Source organism: Rhipicephalus microplus, chromosome 4 (genome assembly GCF_043290135.1).
Source record: "Rhipicephalus microplus isolate Deutch F79 chromosome 4, USDA_Rmic, whole genome shotgun sequence".
Taxonomy (NCBI): domain Eukaryota; kingdom Metazoa; phylum Arthropoda; class Arachnida; order Ixodida; family Ixodidae; genus Rhipicephalus; species Rhipicephalus microplus.
The window spans coordinates 186,366,634-186,388,905 of NC_134703.1; the positions used below are offsets into that span (position 1 = coordinate 186,366,634).

The following is a 22,272-nucleotide window of genomic DNA, read 5'->3' on the forward strand; positions in this document are numbered from 1 at the left end:
CGCCGAAGTGCGTCGGATAGAGCCAGGCGCTGAGGTGTATCGCGAGGAGTTAGGGGTCGAGGCCCATCGCGTAGCTAAGGACGCCGAGGCGCCCCATAAAGCGCCAGAGACGGAGCCACTTCGCAGCACACGTGATCATGATGAATCGCGTCAAATAGAGCAGGAGGCAGACTACGAAGGCCTGGGAACATGGGTTATCCTGGAAAGGGAGAGAGAACCCTCACGAACTAAAGAGACACCTTCAGGCGAGGTGGTTAGCCTTAAAGGCATCGGGAATCCTGTTCTGTTGCAAGCAGAGACAGCTAGCAACGGGCCCGAGGAAAAGCTAGCTAACCAGTCTGGAGCTTTGACTTCACAAAGTGAAGGCAGTGTACTTGCGAGTATGAATACCAGTGCTCTGAGCATGGCGATCAGTTTCATTAGGCAGAATCGCCGGCGAAAACATAAGGCAAAGTCGAATAACGCCAAGCCTCCCAAAGCAGCTAAACGCCATGGCTCTCCAGAGGCCATACTCAATATCAGGGCTGGGTTCGGGACAAAGCTCAGTAAGAAACAGTTGAAATTGAGGTCGCTGCTGAGATCTAGATTAAACGCGAAGCGCGTCACAGAGAAAGGAACTTCAAGAAAAAGCTGACGCCGAAATCTTCGCTTGGTCTCATCCTTTTCACTGCCACGTAGATGCAAGCATGGGTGGAAACGTTGCAAGCGCTTGAGCTGTAATACAAGCGGTTGTTCCCCACCATGGCGAATGGGTTACTGGTTGAACGGGCGGGCTAAACGATGCAGTGCAGATGCCCTCTTGTTCAAGTTAAGCAGTTGTACGTCAAAAGTTTCTGCTACCGAGTTCGGCAAACAGCTTTGTTCGTTGTGCCTTTTTCTAAACCGGATCCCTCGAAAGCTATGGAGTGCGCGACTCCCCAGAGTTCGTCTGAGAGGGCCCTCGTCTTGACATTACCAAGAATGTATATTTTTTTCGTGGTTAGTTTTGAGAATAACCTTTTCTAGTTGTGTTGCTCGCCGATGAGGAAGCAATGCGTTTGAATTTTTGTAAGTTTTACTTTCCTTCTCATCGAAAAAACTGGCATTGCTATATTTGTTTCATTATTTTGTTTTCATAATATTTCAAAAGATAACAGCCAGTGTGTTTTATTTTAACAGAGAAGCCTGAGTAAAACTTCCTGTTTCAAGTACCTTCGGGGTTTTGCATTACGTTTAAGTATGCACGTAAATGTAGGCCAACTTTTCACTTTGTTTTGTATAACGCACACAAGTTTGATTTTCAGTCTTATCTTCTTAGTTTTTTCAAGCGTGCTTACTCTTGTCGTGATGATCGTTGGCGGCGCGCATTGAATGATTGCTTGTAAGATGACAAACTTTGTTATGTTTAACAGTCTGGCGCTTGCAAGCGACGCCAATGTGCGTGATTCAGAATTGCTTGGTACTCTAAATTGTAGTTTCGGGGCCAAATTGAGTTAAACTAAGCAGCTTCGATCGTCCATAATCTGCCTAAATCATGACTGAGAATCGCTCAAAAAAATTCTGTTTGGTTCAACAGTGTCATGCACTGACACTTGGCTAAAGGTGTGTCCACATTATGTATTGCTCCTCAGATCCATTGCTCGTGATGCTATTTTTTTTAGCTCAGCTAAACCTCGAGGAAATATTTTCGTTTCTGCTGGTCTGGCGATTTGATCAGCATTTGGAGGGTGCTTGCTTTGGCCAGAGTGGTTCGGCTTTGTGTTCGACTCCGTCGTTCAAGTGAACCTCTGCAGGCCTATGAAAGTCTCAACGAGCGGAGAAAGCGGAACGGGTACCGACGGTCAAACAGCATCCCTCCTTCCGAGCCGCGCTGACGGCTCAAAACTCCGGATGCATTGTCTGGCGGCGGGGGTGCTGTTGTGCCACAGACATGTTCCTCGTTCGGGAGCACGTCTCACGAGATTGAGCCCTGTTTCGACGAATTGTCTCCCCCCCTCCCAGCGCCGCCCTCTGTGCAGAAGAACCATGCAGTTCCGGGGATAACGTCGCTTCCTCCGCCGAACCACTTTGCAGTTCCGGGTAGGGCTGCGTCTCCTCAGCCGAGAAGAGTCCCAAAACGCTAGTTAAGGCCGTGCCGACCCCATGTTAGAGGGATTTTGCCCCAGCCGACGTTGTCGTGCTGGCCGGCTCTGTACAAACGACAACCTGCTACAGTAAACGCTACTTTTGTTGCTGTTTTCAAAACGGATTGCCTCTCTGTTTCGCCTTCGGGCTAAGGCTTCAGCAAAGTCCGCTCGACGGCTCGCCGCTCTTCGCCACCGCTACCATCGCCACAGAGAAAAATTCATAACAGTGTGTGTGTGTGTGTGTGTGTGTGTGTGTGTGTGTGTGTGTGTGTGTGTGTGTGTGTGTGTGTGTGTGTGTGTGTGTGTGTGTGTGTGTGTGTGTGTGTGTGTGTGTGTGTGTGTGTGTGTGTGTGTGTGTGTGTGTGTGTGTGTGTGTGTGTGTGTGTGTGTGTGTGTGTGTGTGTGTGTGTGTGTGTGTGTGTGTGTTGATGATTGATATGCGGGGTTTAACGTCCCAAAACCACCATATGATTGTGAGAGATGCCGTTGTGGAGGGCTCCGGAAATTTCGACCACCTGGGGTATTTTAACGTGCACCCAAATCTGAACACATGGGCCTATAACTTATCCGCCTCCATCGGAAATGCAGCCACCGCAGCCGGAATCCGAACACGCGACCTGCGGGTCAGCAGCCGAGTACCTTAGGCACTAGTCCACCGCGGCGGGGCATTAGATACCGTCGACATGTGCAGAGATATACATATAATATATAGGGCAATGCTTCAATAACCGAGTAATACAGCATGCTTGCAATGTTCAGAATAGCTATGGTAGCCGCATGGCTGTACACTGCAAAGAATGAAAGTTCGGTCCTCTGTTTCAGAAAACACTTAAAAAACATACGACTAAGAATGAAAGAGAACTAATACTTAATTTTTTAAAGGAAGCTCCGAATCAACGCACAATTACACCATCACTTCTACTTTCCAAGGGAGAATATTGTTTTTTTAGGTCACCTATATCACGCTGCGCAGGAGCACTATTTTTACACTCCATATAATAGCATTCGCAGCACTTTTAGTAAATTTAGCTGACAGTCAGTGCTCTATTCTGCCTTTTTCTCTCTTTCTACGATTTTAGCGCTGTTCTTACAATACAACCTCTTTTGCTAAGCTTATTCGTCATCGACTAACTGAGTATTCTTTTTCCATCAGGTCCAGGTGTGGTCATGGCATATATCTTAGCAGCCACGCTGCAAGAAGAAGGCGTCAGGTGGCCTTTCTTGTTTTTTCCACCGTTCCAACTACCAGCGGCCACTGTACGAGCCATAAACTTTGAGCCAGAAATCGCAGCGTGCCACTACGTGATGCACCATAACGATTCCAAATATAATCACAACTACTTCTGTTGGGCTGGGCGAAAGTTAAGCGCTACAATAAAAATTTGTTGCGATGGTACGTATCTTCTCGTTTACATATTTACTCGTTGTATTTAAAAAGAAAAATTTATCTAGAGAATTGCGTAGTTAAACTCGCAACTCAATATTATAATGCATTGAATATTTTCACGTTTCTTCGCCCACTTTGCAATATGTACAACCTATTTTAGGTTAAGATTGTTCTATCTTTTTTTGGGTTTTAGCACGGTGTTTATTTTTTACACCTTTTTTATATTACACTATAAGGTTGAGTGATATTTGGCCAGCGACATATTCGCAAGCCCTCAACACGCCGAACACATAACGCAGTGAAAATGGAGCATTACTCTTGTAACAATCGACAGGTCTTTTTTTTTGCTGCAAGGTGTTCGGACAATATAAAAAAGCAGCCCCATTTTATAGCAGGAAGGGCCATCTCAAGACGCAATTGGTTGTTTATAATGCCGGAGAGTAAGCATGCATAGCCCTGAATTGCTAGAAACATCACTTATGCTACTGGTGCCAGAGCTAAATTGTGAAACATTACGCATCCGTGCCCCAGGAAGGGCGGCGATGCCGTGTTGCCCTAAAAACGTGATTGTGGGGCCTAGGATTGAAGTGCCTACTATTACCCGGCTGGTGGTGCGTTTGCTCTTGAATCTGCGCCAGCTTGCTAGATTCATGCGCAGTAGGGGCAGGGGAGTCTGTCTTGCAGCCACCGTTCTAAAGTATGAGTGGTGAACTCAGTAGAGAAACGAAGGCCCCGCCACACACCGGATGCTAGCCAGATGATTCCTAAGAAGCGACAGCGTCACGGGAACTCTGTTCATGTATTTCTTGCGGAACCAGCGAAGTGACCAATGTAATTCATTATCTGATGGCAGAAACGGTGTCCGCCACCTCCCTAACGTAACATCTGGCAATATGAGGAGGTATGAAAACGATCATCGAAAGCCCGAGAGTTGCAATTTTGGAGGAACTGTGAATTCCTAATGAAGTAAATGATTTTCTAGTGCTCTACATAGGCTCCTCAGCATGGTAATGTCCAACATTCTTTATTGTGAGGTATGAAAATCAGATTATCAGCCCGCGCCATAAACATATAGCATGCAAAGCCAATCAGAAAACAGAAAGGAAAAGGGCTGAGCCAAGTGAAATTTTAAGAGAGACGGAAGTGCTCAAAAAGCGTACTCCACCCCCAGCCAAACCAGGTGAAAAAAAAAAGATCTTGTTTTGGTTTAAAATGTTGTACTTGTTGCTAACACCTTTCACCGAACTAAACTGCAGTGATGAATTCTTGCGATGCGCAAATTATTGGGGCTGTCTTGAAGTTCTTACGTTTCTTGTTTTTGTATGAGTGGGAGTAGCCTGATGATTTAAGTTTCTATTCCGAAATAAGTGCTCAGTGAAACTAAAATACCTTTATTACTGCCCTTTCCTCCGCCCCATTAGCATCAATACGGTTTGCATATTTCCTTCAATACTTTTTACTAGTAGAAGACGTCAAGAAGTATGTGGAGTTGGAGGTATTCTGCAGTTCTTGTTTCATTTTTTTTTTTCATATTGTGAGCGCGACAAGCGAAGGACTCTTCATTCTTTTTACATGTCATCATCACCTGTACATCTTCGTCATCGGTAAATATCATCACCAGTGTGATTTAGCTCAATCCTGGCTAAATAAACCGGTTCCTCATAAGTGGTGGACGTTGCTTCTGCTTCCCCCAAGTCCTCTAGCCCGTTCTCGCTGGAGCTCCGCTCCGGTCATCATGTGTAACCACCTGCCATGGCCGCCGAAGAAAATCCTGGCCCATCCCACATCATCATCCTACTGCAGCTATCGCCATCCGCTCTACCGAACAACACCCGCCAGCTTGATCCACCTGTGTTTTCCGGTCTCCGAGGTGATGACGTAGAAACCTGGATCAAAAACTACGACCTTGTCAGCAACTTGAACAGGTGGGACCATCCACAGAAGTTTCACAGCGTCCCCTTTTAGTTGTCCGATGTCACTAAAACTTTGTTCTAGAATCACCACCCAGATCTTCCCGACTAGGACACTTTCGGGCAGCAACTTTGTCAAACTTTCAGCACCCCTGAAATTCGCGCTGAGGAAGCAAAAAAGAAGCTCACTGAACGCACGCAGCTGCCGAGCGAATCTTACACTTGGTACATTGAGCATGTTTTGCCCTGTGCAAGCGTGTTAACTCCACCATGTCTCAGAACGACCAAATTCTCCACATTAATAAAAGAATCAACATGGTCACCTTTAACGCCTTCGACACGCGAAATCCTGCTACCACCCAGGACGTGATAACCATCTGCCAGCGGCTTGACGGCCTTCAGTCTCTTGGCTTCTGCTACGATGCCTCCGACATTCTTCTGCCTGCACCCCTCAATTTACCTGGACTTATTTGCGACATCGCTTTTGAAGCGCTTCATGGGTGCTGCTCTCTCTGCACTGCGGAAGTTACTCTCCCTTCTGAAAAAAAAATGGCTTGGAAACCTGATTAGGCAAGACGTCATGTCCGCATCGCGTCCGACTTGTCCCAAAGGTCGCTGCGTGCGCCAGACGCCAACGTAGACTGAAGTTTACTGTTTCTGTACCTACACCAGGCGACCGTACGCCTGTGGCTTCGTTATCACAGCCAGTGCGTGCACCACCTCAGTAGGCCCCTCAGAGCACTTCTCTGCCCATCTGTTACTAATGTGGCTATCGAGGACATAGCACCCGGTTTTGTCGAAGGTGCCAACAAGACGAGCGACGCGGCTAGGCTCCCGAAGAACACCGAAGGTGCCATCCGACTATGAACTACCTACGGCAACCTTCTCGCTCGTCCTATCACCGTTCACCGTCTCCTACCTACCATGGTGACATGTCTGAAAATGCCCGTACTTCGCGCCGCAGGTCGCCTTTGCCAGGTCTGCGTCCAGTGTTGCCTCTGCGGCCCGCCTCCCATTTCATGAACGCCCACGGGGATAACTCCACGATGCAGTTTTAGGGGGGAAAACTGCATCCACGTGACAGCAAACGATTCCTCCGGAGCGGCCATTGAACATGTTAGTAGTGTTTGTAGAAAGTGTATGCGTTGAGGCTCTCGTAGACACTAACTCTGCCGTTTCGATTATTCGTCCTGATTTTTGTTCCCGCCATCGAAAAGTGACCACGCCTTATGGCGGCCCACCTCCCCATTCGGAGACCAACGCTCTCATTCGTCCACTTGCGCAGTTTACCATTCATGTCTGCATCGAACCCATTTGCCATCACGCTGTTTACGCGATATTCGTGAGCGCACCCACGATCTCATTCTGGGGTGGGATTTCTTCTGCGTCCGCTTCCATATCTTGTCGTCAGCGCCTCCCGCATCTAAATGCCACCGACTCTTCGCCACTTGAACACGATGGACGAATCCGCCTTGTCACCACGTCAGATTATGTACTTCAGCCATATATCGAAAAAAGTATAATCGTTAATTGCACCGACATTGTGAATGGTGGAGTACGTATTTCCTTACAGCCATACCCTACGTAGGGGCATTGTGATCACATCAAGGCCTATTCGCTTCTTCGGTGAGTCTGCCTACCTTACTGCCCTAAATCAAACCCCCCAATCTGTAGTGCTCCCCTGTGGCTCAACAGTATCTTGCGCGGTCAACATTCAGCCTGTTGCGATCATCACTCTTCCGAACAACAACCACAACAATGTCGCAGTCAACAATACCACCACTCAATGCCTCTTCCACACCTGTGTTGGCATCCATAAGCACTGACTTAGCACCAGCTTCAACTGAAGATTTGCTCGCCCTGTTGCCTAGACACTGTTCTCAACTTGACATTAGTTTGCCCGTCCTCAGCATAGATACCACCGCTACTCACAGCATCCAGACTGATGGCTGTCGTATTGTACATCGGCGTCCATATAGTGCGTCTCAGGCAGAACGCAAGATTGGGGAGGAAAACGTCTCAGACATTCTAATATGCAACATCATGCGTCCTTCCTCGAATCCCTGGTCATCTCCAGTTGTTCTGGTTCAAAAGAAAGATGGGACAGTTTGTTTCAGCGTCAATCACCATGCGCTAAACAAAGTAACGCGCAAAAATGTTTATCGTCTGCCTCGCATCGATGACGCATCGATATTTCTAGCCTCGACATTAGGCCAGGCTTCTAGCAGATACCAATGTCATTGTCTGACAAAAAAAGACCTAATTTTCAACGCCAGATGGGCTGTATGAGTTTACTGTGATGCCTTTTGGACTCTTTAACGCACCCGCCACCTTCGAACGCATGATAGACGGAGTATGGCGTGGTTTGAAATGAAAAACATGCCTTTCTATCTCGACTACATGGTAGTTCTTATTCAGCGTTCTCGCAGAATCTGCAACGTGTTGAGAAGGCCTCGCATGTCTTGCGAAAGCCAGTCTACAGCTTAATACCAACAAATACACCTTTGCTAGCAAGACAATCAAGGTTTTCGGCCACTTAGTCAGCAAAGAAGGAATTCAGCTGGAGTCTGACAACTTTGCCGCCATCCTCGACGTTTCCCGTCCAATACGTCAAAACGACCTTCGCAGCTTTTTTGGGATAGCTTCTTACTTCCGGTGCTTCATACGAGGCTTCGCGGAAGTTGCGTCTCCCCTCAATCAACTCCACGCAAGTAACGTCACCTTCGTTTGGTCTGGAGACTGCGAAAGCGCTTTCAAGGCATTGAAGCAAGCCCTTACGCCGGACCCGGTACTGTGCCACTTCGATACAAGCGCACCCACCATCTTTAACACTGACGCTAGTAGTCATTGTCTAGGTGCAGTACTCATGCATCGCCACAACTCACGCGAACGCGTCGTTGTTTACAAAAGTCGTGTTCTTACCGCTGCAGAAAAGAACTACACCCTTACCGAGCAGGAGTGCCATGCTGTTGTTTGGGCAGTGCAACGATTTCGACCATATCTTCAAAGCCGTCACTTTACCGTAGTTACAGATATATAACGACCTATGCTAGCTTTCATCGCTGAAAAACTTATCGGGTTGCCCCGGTCGCTGGGTGCTTCGCTTGCAGGAGTATGATTCTGATGTCACCTACAGATCTGTCACCTACAGATGAAGATGCTGATGCTCAATCGCGCTGTCCTTTGCCCAGTGGAGCCCTTTCACCATCCCTACTTCAAAACGGCACCGCCTCTCCAATCGCAGCGCTAAGTTCATCACCCGGCAACCAATTTGTCGTTGTTTCTCAACAACGTGTCGACCCATACTGCCGCACTATTGTTGACCACAGGACCAGTTCTACTACTCCTAAAAACACGTGACTCCGTCGACAACATAAACAATTTAAGCTCGTCGGTGGCGCTCCATACCACTACATTTACCACATCGACGGCAACAAGTGGGTACTTGTCGTCCCGCGTTCAATTCAACGTGAATTTCTTGAAGCTTTTCATGATGATTCAACCAACAGCCATCTAGGCTATCACAAGACTTACGAAAAAATACGAAGCCGTTGTTTTCGGCCTGGCCTCTTTTCAGCCGCCGCTAAGTACGTTCCTCCCTGTGTTGATTGCCAACGACGAAAATGAACTACAACTGCACCGGCTGGCCTAATGCAACCTCTTCCTTGACCCACCTTGCCTTTTGAAGTCGGCGAAATCGACATGTGTGACCCTGTTTCTATGACAACAAATGGGAATCTCTGGATTGTCACGGCTGCCGACCACCTTACCCGCTACGCAGAAACAGCTTCTATACAATCTGGGACTGCCACTGAGGTCACCAGTTTCTTCTTTTGCCACATCTTTTTCTGCCAAGAAGCCCCACGCGTTCTCCTCAGTGATCGTGGCAAAGTATGTCTCTTTTCTATTGTCGACCAAGTTTCGCGTGCCTCGAACCTCTTGGCAAGACCACTTCTAGTTACCATCCGCAGGCCAACCTATTGCCTGAACGCTTTCATCGAACGTCTCGGACTGGATCGTGATGTACATTCACCCCAACCACATGAACTGGGATGCGATCTTACCTTTTGTGACATTCACTTACAGTATAGCTGCTCAACGCACTACCGGCTTTTCTCCATTTTTTTCTCGTCCATGGTCGCTCGCCGCGTTTTGCTCACGACGTCTCTTTCCTTTCGGTCCCTGAACCCTCGACAGCTCTTTCTCTGAGGAAGTTTTATCTCGTCTCGCACACTGCCGTCACTTCTCCCGCGTTAACACCAGCCTCTCTCAAGACAATCGAAAGCCCCGCTACGGCTCGTATCGCCGTATTGCGACTTTCTCGGTCTTTTTTCTTCCTCTGTGCTCTTCTTCTTACTTTTCTTCTCTTTTTCTTTCTCTTTTGTTCTTTTTTTCTGTTTTTCTCCTCTTTTTTTTCTTCTTTTTCCGTTCTGTTTTCTTTCATCTATTGTTTTTGCATATTTTTTCTTTTACGCGCATTTGAACAGTTTAGGCTTGACAGTGCCTGAGCATAGACAACCATTTATTAATAATAATAATGGTAAATATTATTATTATTATTATTATTATTATTATTATTATTATTATTATTATTATTATTATTATTATTATTATTATTATTATTATTATTTGTGGAACGTGTAAGGAGTCGGAAAGAGCATTTGCTTTCAATATTTTATTATTGATAAATCCAATATCGTTTTTATCGCTTCCCCCTTTCTTATGAACCATGATTTTATTATGAAAAGCGTTTGCGCTTAAAATCAGTTATTTGTGATTTGCTTTGAATTCCTCATTGTGCTGTAAACGTTCTAGCGATCGTATCTCCAGTTTGACCTCGTTCCCAGTTAGTGTTCTTGAAGCAGCTCTAATTTACCCTCAGACGGATCCTGGGAGTCTTTAAAAGACCACATTAGTTCATGTTAAAGACATATATGGTAACCACCTGTCTTGGCGCAAGAAAATCGAGGTCCTCGGGAGAGGCAGAACTTTAAACGCCATCTATGTGTGGCAAGGCACTTCTTTTTCTAACTAGGTGCATTGAAGGAACTCTGCAGGCCTATATTTTTCTCCTCGAAGTATTGAGCGCTAACAGAGGGACATGAGAGAGACCACAGAGAGTGTTTTGTCGTCTCTCTTACGTTCAACTCTGTTATTACTCAATATATTGTCAAGTTCAATTTACCAATACTCTCGAAAAACGGCATTGCAATGTTTCACGCAACGTGTGCCTCACTTCGCATCAAAGGCGAGCAGCAGCATTCAGGCGAATGTAATTCTTTGCTTTTAAATGTAAACCATGCTTCTCAGAGAGTTTTCAACTTTATCCAGTATACTCATAGAAGAAAATAATGACGATGTTTCTTGAGGCTTCAAATAACAATTTGCTCCTTGCATATTGACCAGTGCTTCGTAATGGGCGCTGCCATTCTATTACTATTCCATTCCAGGGAATTGTACCTTGCCACAATTCCTTATCTTTTCAATTTCTTGCAGTAAAAAAAAACTTAGCACACTCTCAGTGCAGGAATGGACAGGCAGTTCAATTTTCTGTAGATTCTCAACATAAGGAAGGGGCCTTGATAGTTTTATTGAGTTAAAAATGAACACTCCATAAAGCTCATATAATCAGGTACATTAAGAACTAGAAAATTACGGGAAGCACGTTGCCAAGGTTGAGTCCGACCTCCCAACGCGTGAGCACGCTTTTTGTTGTTCCCGCTTCTGCCAGTCTGTTCTTACCACTACTACCCCCCCCCCGTGTGCGCAGCCTCTCATGACGAAGCCGTTTGGAGTTCACTGCTGCGCACGTGTGCGCTACTCCAGAAGGTGGTACGTGAGTTCCAGGAGGATCAGGCAGCCGCCGCAGCTGCTCACGCAAACCAGCAGGAGCAGGCAACCACAACTGCTACTTCAAAAAAATTTTAAAAATTACGAAGCAAAAGGTGGCGACGGGTAACACGAGAGCCCCTTCAAAGCTTGCAGAACTGATAGCCACTTTTGCAACATTCACCACCACAAGACCGATTCCAGGTCCGTCCAACACGGCGAATCAATCGTCACCAGCGCCCGCGGGAGCGCAAAAGATCACCTCTTCTCGTGCCGATACAACAGAAACCGACACGTCACCAGTATCCAGATCATCCTGAGAGAGCCACACGCCAACCTCGGTTAGATGGGCGAGCAAATAGATGAGGTCACTCAGTGTCCCCCCCCCCCTTTTTTTGGCTCTATCTCCCCAGCCGACCACCGACGTCAACACAACCTTAGTGCCTGAGCCAGAAGACGCCCCTGCCTACCCCACAATACTGAAGAAACGCAGCGGCGCTATCATCCAAAGACAAGTCGGGAAGAAAACAAACTGGTGTCTTCAGATGCCATCGCTTCCTTTCTTTCTGAGTTCACCACCACCCTGTGTATCCGCGTAAACTTTCATCGCAACCTCGTTGCCTTTTAGGCTACATCATCAGCGGGCCCTTCACAACTTCTCGAAGTTAGAGGAACTGCTCCATTTACAACAAGTTAAAATTGTGCGTGGATAACACACGTGCTTGCGTCGTGTATGGTATTGGCATGAATTTAGACGTCATTGACAACGCGGCCAACATCGCTTCAGCCGTCCCGGTCGTGTCATGTGTGCGCCGAGGGAATTGTATCACCCTGACCTTCGAGGGCATCGCCTACCAGTGGACGTGATGCTATTCAAGCTGCGCAATATGGTTTGTCCACGCCTGCCTCGGCCCCTCGAGTGCACCCGTTGCAGCTAGGAGCGGGCAAAGCGGCTCACCTCGGTGGGCGGCTCGGAATGACTCAGCCTAATAAAGTGAACCGACCCCTTTCAACGCCTCGTCGGTTCACCAGGGGTCGGTTATTCGGTGTACCTTCCACAGAAGTTTCTAACTCATGACGTCAACGCTGACAGCACCGGATGTCCTTTCATTTACAACCTTAGCTAGAGGAATCCGCAGTCACAAATTGAATTAATGGTAGCCCGCACTATGTGCGCCTTCGTGGCATAACTAATACCAGCCGCGTTTAATCTCCTTAGCTATCTCACGCATACAATTTTCAATAAATTTCATTTTTGTTCCTTTTCAATGGCTGGACGGTAGGGGGCGCCAATGCATGCGCTCGTCGAAACATCGGCTCCTGCTTGTTCACCTTTTTTTCTGTGAAAAGTACCTATGTGTTTGATGCCTTTTGCTCCAGTCGACGCCTGAGGTATCGAGGACCACGTGCAAACAATTTTGTCACGGTGGGTGGATCTTTTACCGAGTTTTGAAGGACTTTCTTGCTCGACCACGCCGTGGGTTGCTGGGCCTAAGGTTAGGCTTAGCGAAGCCTACTGCTAGGCTTAGTGTTTTTGAGCTATCAAGATGGCTATGCAAGTCATTTTGCAAGGGGAGGACATTTCTTCCGAAGAATTCCAGTGTTCTGGATGGACAACGGCGCTTTCTAAGCGTAAGTCAACTAAAGCACCCGTGGCGGGCGCTGAAGTTCAAGGCCCACCATATGGCAAGAACGCTGGCACCTAATCTCCCGCCAAAGTGAAGAGACGCCTCGCCAATGCGCCAAGGCTGCCTCATCTACCAAGGGAGCGTTTTGGAATCATCGTTGGGCCTCGGGGAGGCCTGAACGTTAAGAATACCGGTAACATCCGGATTTCTCAAGCACTCATGACAGCGGCGCGTCTTCTCGCTGTGGATATCGCAGAAGACATCATTTGTCTTAACGCTATGGAGAAAATTGTTGTGATTAGTACACCATCGCAATCCAATGCCAAGGCCTATGCAAGTCTGGAGGCCATCACCATTAATAACGCAGAATACGAGGTTAGCTCTTACATCGTTGCGCCCGACAACACATGCAAGAGCATCATCAGAAACATCGATGTGGAAATTGATGACGAAGAGCTCAGACGACTTCTTATTCAGCCGAGGAATCCCACCGTTCTCGAAGTGCGGCGAATCAAGAATTCTACCACAGTCGTTATCCTCTTCGAAGGATTTCGAGACCCAAATTACGTCATGTGTGGTCCCAGCATAGTCAAGTGCACTCTCTACCGACGGCAGACGGATGTCTGCAATACCTGTGGTAGACTCGGCCACAGAGCCGACGTGTGCCCCACTCCAGGAAATGTTATCTGTCGAGGTTGCGTAATGACCTCCCCTGGCGACCAGCACGTTTGCTCATCGAAGTGCACCTTCTGTGGAGGGCCTCATCCAATGTCCGACAGAACCTGTACACAAAAATTCGAGATACCTTACATCGTCAGACAGCGCAGAAGAGAGAGACGCGACTCTTACAAGGACTTCCCACCGATACATGAGCTGTCCGAACCGGCCAACAAGTCCAGGTCCCAGTCCAGAAGTTCGAGGGGGCGCTCCCGATACAAGAGCGGTCCCCGATCCACAAGCCGTTCCCAGTCCCGAAGCTGTTCCCGATCACGGGGCCCGGCCATCAGCATTCAGGTGCCTGCTGCAACAGCGACCGATTGGGCTGACCGCGTCAGAGGATCCCAGAAACAGGTAACGAGGAGCATACTGCCAGAGCAGAACAATGATAGAATTATTCAGCTGGAAAGGCAGACCACTGCACTAAAAGAGGCGACCGCGCAACTCAGAGTCGAGATAGTCGCACCTAAGAAAGCCAATAACGCTAAGAGTGAGGCTCCTCAACCTCCTCAGGTCACTAGACTCAAAACGCCCGTCGAAACGCCTATGGAAACGCCCGTGGAAACACCTATGGAAACGGCCACGGAAACGCCTGTAACAAAACCGTGGAGACGCCCGTCGAAACACCCATGAAAGTGCAGTGCACTGTTCGCCCAGCAAAAAAAGAGGGCTTTGACGAGACCCGCGTTTGATGAGGAACTGCATAGTTTTAAAACAGAGATCAGAGACATGTTCCAGTCGCTTAACCAAACAGTCGCATTGGTTCATGTTAAGGTCGATACCTTGGCGGACAAGTTCAGCGCACTGGATACCAAGGTCAATACGTTGGACGCTAAAGTCAACGCGCTTGAACGCAGGCACAAATCTTTCGAGCCTAACCATGGCGCGTCCGCCTAAAGAGTTTAGGATTTGGCAGTGGAACTACAGGAGTTTACCCGCAAGAAGGCAGTTCTTCAGCAGTTCACTCGTTCTTACTCTGAAACGCCGCACGTCATTTTGCTTCAGGAGACGCTTTCAGATTCTGTCACTTTACCGGGTTACACATCTCACGCTCTTTATGAAGACGGACGAAGGGGCACTTGCACGCTCGTATCTAAGGGATACACCCATATCTCGCATTATCTTTCTATGAACAGTAGTAAAGTGGAACACTCATTGGTCGAAATTATTCCAGGCGGCCATTTAAAGAGTAGCGTTTTCAACCTGCATATTTATAGTTCGCCAAATGACTCAGGACAAAGGTTTGTGGCGCTCTTGAATAGGGCTGCCGCCAAGGCCGGTATCTCCCCGCTTGTGGTGGCGGGTGATTTCAACGCTCCTCCTCAGGCTTTGGGTTATCTGTGGTCATCTTGTAAAGGTGGAAATTTGTGGCAAGCAGCGGCAAACTTGAACCTTACCCTGACCACGGACCCAGCATTTCCGACCAGGATTTGGAACTCCTGCACGAGGGAAACTACGCCAGATCTTACCTTTGTTAAAAATGTTGAATCTGCTACTTGGCACAACTTGCACGGGGATCTGGGTAGAGACCATAATGTCATAATGTCTAAGCTACCCATATCAGTGTAAAGGGCAAACCCTTCAGACAATTTAGTTTCACAGATTGGGATCACTTCCAGCATATTAGAAAAGAACGCGCGCAAGCTGAAGACTCAACCCCCATCCTGGATCAATGGGTCAAACAGCTCAAGGGAGACATCGGTGAGGCGACAAAAGAGATACGCGCGGATCTGGAAACGGATAAGATGGACAGCCGCTTTGCGCACCTCTTAGAGGCCAAAAAATCATTACTCAATAGATGGAAAGGGCAGAGGCTCAATCGCCGGCTTCGCGGAAAAATTGCAGAACTTAACCAAACCATCGAGGACCACTGCCAGACCCTCTCTAGGCAGCAGTGGCATGAGGTGTGCAATTCTGGTTATGGCCAAATGAGGATAGGAGGGAAATGGAATTTGCTAAAGCACCTTTTGCACGAGCCGAATACCTAGAGTAATCAAAGGCAAGCCATTGCTAAACTCATACATGCCGCCAGACAGTTTGATTCTGAAGACGCTATACTGAGTGGTTTGGCTCACAGATATTTACCCATGGGCTCCTCGGGCTGTTCAGACTATCCGTCTTACACTGGACTCCCTTGCACCGAGCTCGGAGAGCCCTTTACCACCAGCGACGTTTGGGAAGTTCTTCAAAACCTTAATGAACGATCGGCTCTGGGGCCAGATGGCATCTCGAAAAAGGCACTCATGAACCTGGAAGACGAATCCATCAATTTCTCTACCGATGAGATCCATCGCATATGGAGAGAGGGTTCTGTCCTAGACGACTCTTGTAAAATGGCATCGGTTGTCTTCATTCCCAATCCGGGGCGACCTCCTGGTTTAGGCAGTCTAAGGCTCGTATCCCTAACGTCCTGTGTCGGCAAGGTGGTGGAGCACGTCATTTACAACCGTGTCCTGAAGTACATCGAGAAGAATGGTCTTTTTCCTTACAACATGGTTGGGTTTCGTTCGTGTTTGTCCACACAGGACACAAAGAAGGTGGTCAAACATCAAATCATAGGCGCGAATACAAAGGACGTAAGAGGCATCCTGGGTCTTGACTGGGAAAAAGCGTTTGACAGCATCTCTCACGTGCACATCTTAAACACCATTTCTGAGCTTGAACTAGGCGAAGCCTTCCAAAAATACGTCAGCTCCTTTCTCGAATCCCGGAAGGCCACGCTCAATATCGGAGACCTCAAGTCCTCTCCCATAGCACTGGGCCCTAAAGGCACGCCGCAAGGAGTGGTGATATCACCGCTTCCCTTTAACATCGCTATATGCGAGTTGTCCACACTGCTACCTAACGTGAAGGGCATCAGCCATACGCTTTACGCTGATGATATTACCATCTGGTGTCACGGAGGTAGCGAAGGGGAAGTCGAGACTGCACTCCAGGAAGCCATCGATCAGACAGAACTCTTCTTTGCTGGCACAGGGCTGAGGTGCTCCTCGAGTAAATCGGAGCTGCTTTTATACAGGCCCAATAGAAAATGAGCCAGGCCAAAAAAAGTGGAAGCCTTTATCAGAGGTAGACATTGTACTTCACACCGGAAGTGGTGCCCCCACTCTGAGAGTGGACGCTATTAGAGTGCTGGGCATGATTACAGAGTCGCACGGGTACAACGGACAAACCATCGCTAAGACTTCAACCAAGACCGAGAACATGATCAGGTTGAATAATAAGGTTTCGAACAAAGGGGGGGGGGGACTAAGAGAGGACAATCTACTGAGGCGCCTTCATGCATTCCTCATGAGTCACATAACGTACGTTGTTGCCATGCACACTTGGTATGGATTCGAAAATAAGAAGCTGGAATTTCTGATCAAAAAAAGCGTAAAGAGGGTGTAGGAAATTGCCGTGCGAACAAGCACTGAACGGCTTATGCAGCTAAGAGTTCATAACACCTTAGATGAGATGATTGAAGCGCAAGAGACTGCACAGCTAATGCGCCTGTTGTCTACGCCGGCTGGTAGGAAGGTTCTGTCCGTCCTAGGCCTCAGTCCGGCACTCGTAGAGGATCACCGTCTTCAACTACCAAATGAACAGCGTACTGCCATCCAGGTCTCTCCATCACCGCGAAACGTCCATTTTCAGCACAACGTAGGAAGGCACCGGTCTGGGGCCGTCACACGTCTGAAGAACATCAGGAACGATCTCCATTCAGTGTGTTTTGTCGATGCCGCTCAGTACGGACGCTCAGATATGTTTTCTGTTATTTCCGTCAATCATATGGGTTGTATTATCAATTCTGTGTCAGTTAGGGGCTCAACTCCTTCAAGAGCCGAACAGTTGGCTGTAGCCTTTGCCCTTTTGAATGACAGTATATCGCAAATCTTCACCGACTCAAAGTCAGCGCTCAAGGCTTTTGCCTCTGGTTTCGTCTGTAGTGAAGTATTAAAACTACTTGAAAATAGGACACTTTCTCCACATGCCATTACCTGGTTCCCTGCACATCTCGAACCCCTACTGGACTCTCAAGTAAACCTGAATGACACTGCTCACTCCCGGGCGCGCGCACTAACCCTCCGTGCTGGGGAGGACGTAGGTCCACAGGTTGGCAGTGAAATTTTTAGAGACGCTTTACTTACATTCAGTGAAGTTACTTAACACTACCAGTTGAGTAGGCGGTCATTTTCTCCTCCACACAAAAAGTTGTCAAGACTTCAGGCCACCACGTTTAGAATCCTCCAGACCAGGTCCTATCCAAGCTTTTTTTCCTCAGCATAGTCTCCTCATAAGCTTTCGACCCTACTTGTCCTGATTGTGGTGAAGTTAGTGACTTAGCACATATGCTCTGGCAGTGCCCCTCGTTATAGGACCCAAGTCAGCTCACAGAAGAAGACTGGGACTCTGCCTTACAAAGTTCAGAGTTGCTACCACAACTACGGGCGGTCCAGAGAGCCCACGATGCGGCGGTGAGGCTAGGCTTCCCCGTTCCTACGTGCGAGTGGCCCGCGACATTGCTCCAAATGAGCAGCGTTTCTCAGGAACCATTAAAGTTCTTTGTCTGTATGTCTGTCCTTATCAGTGCGTTGGATGCTTTCCTTTTTTTAAGCCCACTCCCGCGTGGAACACTGTGCACGACCTATTCCCCCCTTTTCTAGCGCATCCTTTCGCTCGAGCTGCACCGTCCTTCACCCGTTTCAATTCATGCATTTTGGAATCATGGATTCTGTAAACACTGTAGCCATGCAGCATGTGCCGTCAACAAAAAAAAAAGGGTTGCACTCACAACACAAAATGCTTTTGGCCTTGTTTTTTTTCCTCGTTTCCGAAAATCAACACTTTCATCTAATATGTCACAATACAGGCTCAAACGTTTACCAGGAGATTAGCTTACACATACTTGAAAAAACGAAGCTCAATAAACTTGACAACAAAAAAGGCACTCGGGACGAAGCGTTTCATTCTGTGTGCCTATTTTCTTGCTGCCCTTTTTATATCGCTTAATTTCTTGAAGTATGCATCACCGCTTAACCCGAAACTGAACTCTTCGGAAGAATATACACATGTTCAACCTCCCTGAAGATGAAAGTTTCCACAAAGTGAGATACTTACAGAACAGTGATATAAAAACGTCAAAGCTTTGCCACAAAGGCGAAGCAATGATTACAATAGCAACAAATGCAACCAATTCGAAGGTCACTCACAGAATGGGAAGCGAATTGGAAGGTGCCCTCCAATTCTCACGCACAAATGGTGCACAAAACGCACTCAAAGATACAGATTAACGCGAATAATCGTCTCAGTTGCTACTTCACTGCGTCTGAAAAGCGCGCTCTTCTCACAAACGGAGGCTGTGCAACAATTGCAGTGACCTTTGTGCACGCGGTAACTAAAACAGCATTGTTCCGGGGAGAGTCCAAGGCCAGCTACGACGTACGACCCACCCCACTATGAGATGAGGGTACGTGAGTGAACGTCCACCTCCTCGTCTCCGTGGGGCAAAGTACGCGTGGGAAATAAGAGCGCGTGCCAGGGCGCGATGAGACGATGCGCGCTCATTGCGCCATCTTGCTGGTAATGCTTGAAACACGATAGTCCCCCCCCCCCGAGATGCCCGGCACCAGCAGTAAGTGGTAGATATAAATAGCTTTCCGTGTAAATTTTGAAGTAGGTGATCTTCAGTGGCTCAGTAGCTAACGCCTCGCATTGACGACTCATAGGTCGAACGATTGATTCTGTGCGCTGGAGTCTTTTTCTCGATTATTTTACTTTCTTTTGCTTTCATATATATAGATAAATACACATATACCATTAACGACGGTGATGCAAGCGGCTAAATCTAGCTGAGAGTGTCCATACAGTTGATATCGCAATAAAAACAGAATAAAATGCTTGCGCACATGCTAAAAACAAAATTTTTATTCTCACGAAAGTGTGGAAGAGCTTCTGATATATGCACATGATGAATCGCGAAATTGGGCTAGTAATGCATTATCATAACAACAAACAAGCGTTAACATTCGCCGCATGCCTAATGGAGACATTCGAAATTAAAGAAAAAACAATGAAAGCAGTTGAAGAACCTAAAAGTGCCGTCATATTGTAAAGATTTCAAATGTGTCAAAGTAGACCCCAGATAATCTCAACTAATATTCACCGTACTAGATAGAAATAATTTTCAAAAACATTCATTTTTCATATACCTAGTGATTTGAAAAACACAGACAATATGAGCACATAATATCTAAGGGTACATGAGCTTTATCTTGAGAAACGCTGATTCTGCAATTCTTCAACTGTGCACTCTGCGCACTGATCAGCTGTGGCCTTTCGGAATAGTTTAAAAACGCTTCGGACTGAAGAAAAATAGCCACATTCAATGAGATATAGAGCACTGATGGCTCGCCTAACAGCGAACTTCATTCTTCGTCACAGAGCAGTACGACTTTTCAAACATGCACATAAAGCCCCATAAAACGGTTATGAGCAATGACGAGTAATTATCCCAAAACAAATGAAAGTACAGATTCAAGCACGCAGCTTTATGACAAATGTAAATATTTTAATATATATATCGCATGTGCTTTCCCACTGTTTGTTCGTACTAAGACGTAAACACAGCATCATGTGCTTTTTAGGTTAGTCACGTTTAAAAACATTACTGTGTTTCCACAACAATGAAATACGCAACTCAGTATGGAAGTAAATTGAAACTAACGCAATAAAAACTAGGGCACGCTAACCTGTTGTTCTTTAGGGGTTTGCCACCACCTTCCGAATGTTCTTCTAAAGTGTTTCGGCTACAAAAAAAGTAGCATCTTTACCACAAAGGCGAAGCAATGAACTTGATAGCAACAACTTAAAAGGTGACGCGAGAAATGACAAGCAAATCGAAACCTGCCCCGCCTTTCTCACGTACAAATAACGCACGAAACGTACTCACAGTTACAGATGAGCGCAAATAAGTGTCTCAGTCGGGACTTCGCTGGGTCTGAAAAACGCGCTTTTTTTGCAAGCGGAGATGGTGCAGCAAGTTCAGTGACGTTTGTGCGCCTGGTAATTACAACAGTACCGTTACAGTAAACGCCTAAAACGTATGATCCCCACCCCCCACCCCCCGCGAGATAAGCACGCGCACGCGTGAGCTTGCGCCTCCCTTTTTCCGCGGGGCAAAGTATACGTGTTGGATAAGAAAGCACGCGCCCCCTCGTCGTGACGATCTCGCGACGCGCGCTCATTGCGCTCTCCCTTCTACTGCCGAAAACGCCATTGTTCTTCAGAGATCGCCATGGCCAGCGGTAGGTGGTACATATATACAGCTTGCCGTTTCAACGTTCAAAAGGTGCTCCTTCGTGGCTTTGTGGCTGACGCCGTGCACTCACAACCAACATTTAGGACGTTCGATTCCGCGTGCCGTAGTCTTTTTCTGCTTTACTTTTTTTCTTTTTTCCTTGTCACATAAATAAATACGCATCAATATACGGTGAATGACGGCGACGTCGACGCCGGTGGCAAAATCCAAACGAGATTGTCCGTATAATGGCTATCACAATGAAACACGACCCACGAGGAGTGCTATTCACAAAAAATCGCGTGCAAAAACATATTGTGCGAACACCATAAAGCGGACACGTGAGAAATAGCCATCGCAGGCTTCGCCAGACCATGGCCTCCCAGATGGTTAGCGTGCGGCGTGTTTCTTCTCTCTGGCCGTCCCAATCGTGGCGCACCACAGTAAAACAAACAAGTATCGCGTCGTGCGCCTGGCTACCGCGAGAGGGCACTGATTCCGGCAGTGAAGAAACACAGGCCCCTGTGGCTAGCATTTTTGGATACCAGGGGAGCATTCGATAGCGTGGTTCAAGAGGACTTGTGGAAAATACTGGACACACTAGGTGTGGAGGATGGAGTCGGTAATATTTTAAAGGACATCTACAAAGGTAACAAGGTAGTTATAAAGTGGAAAAAACAGGTATCCAAGCCCGCAGAGTTTAAATTGGGGCTTTGGCAGAAGTGTCCTCTGTCATCCTTGTTATTCACGATGTACCTACAAGGATTAAAGACCAAATTAGTGGAAAGTGGACTTGGCTTCAACCACTCTTTCGTCAAACAAGGAAAACTCATTGAACAGGCACTACCAGCATTGATGTACGCAGATATTATAGTGCTAATGGCCGAGAACAAGGAACATTTGCAGAGATTTGTGGGCATCTGCGGTAATGAAGAGATAGGTTAGATTTCCGATTCAGTGAGGAAAATCAGCAGTCACATGAGAAAATCAGCAGTCAGGATAATGAAGGTACTGGGCTTAGAATACAGCCAGCCACGCTAGAGATAACAAATAAATACAAATATCTGGGCGTAAGGATAACCAATGGGGCCGAGTACCTAAGGAAACACGAAATATACGTGACGACTAAAGGTAAGAGGAGTGCAGCGGTGATGAAAAACAGGACACTGGAATTACAATGTGTATGTTGTGACAGGATTATGAAAAGGGTTCATGGTTCCTTGTCTTACGTTCGGCAACGCGGTCCTCTCTGCCTGAGATCAGAAGTTCAAACAAGATTAGAAATTAAGCAACGTGTAATAGGAAGGTTTTGCTTGGGGAATCACGGGAACACACCAAATCAGGGAGTTGAAAGTGATATGGAATTGACATCGTTTGAGAGCAGAGAAGCTAGCAGCAAGATAAGCTGTGAGAAGCG

At 47.2% G+C, this 22,272-nt stretch overlaps 1 protein-coding gene across 1 annotated transcript in view; it reads left to right on the forward strand.

Moving 5' to 3' along the window:
* The window catches only part of LOC142814698 (uncharacterized), a 110,614-nt gene extending 106,998 nt beyond the window's left edge, over positions 1–3,616 (forward strand). Inside the window, exon 4 of the mRNA XM_075893876.1 lies at positions 3,259–3,616. Coding sequence (XP_075749991.1) covers positions 3,259–3,539 — 281 coding nt within the window. The 3' untranslated portion in view covers positions 3,540–3,616. The remainder of the gene's footprint in view (positions 1–3,258) is intronic.
* The last annotated feature ends 18,656 nt before the right edge of the window (positions 3,617–22,272 follow it).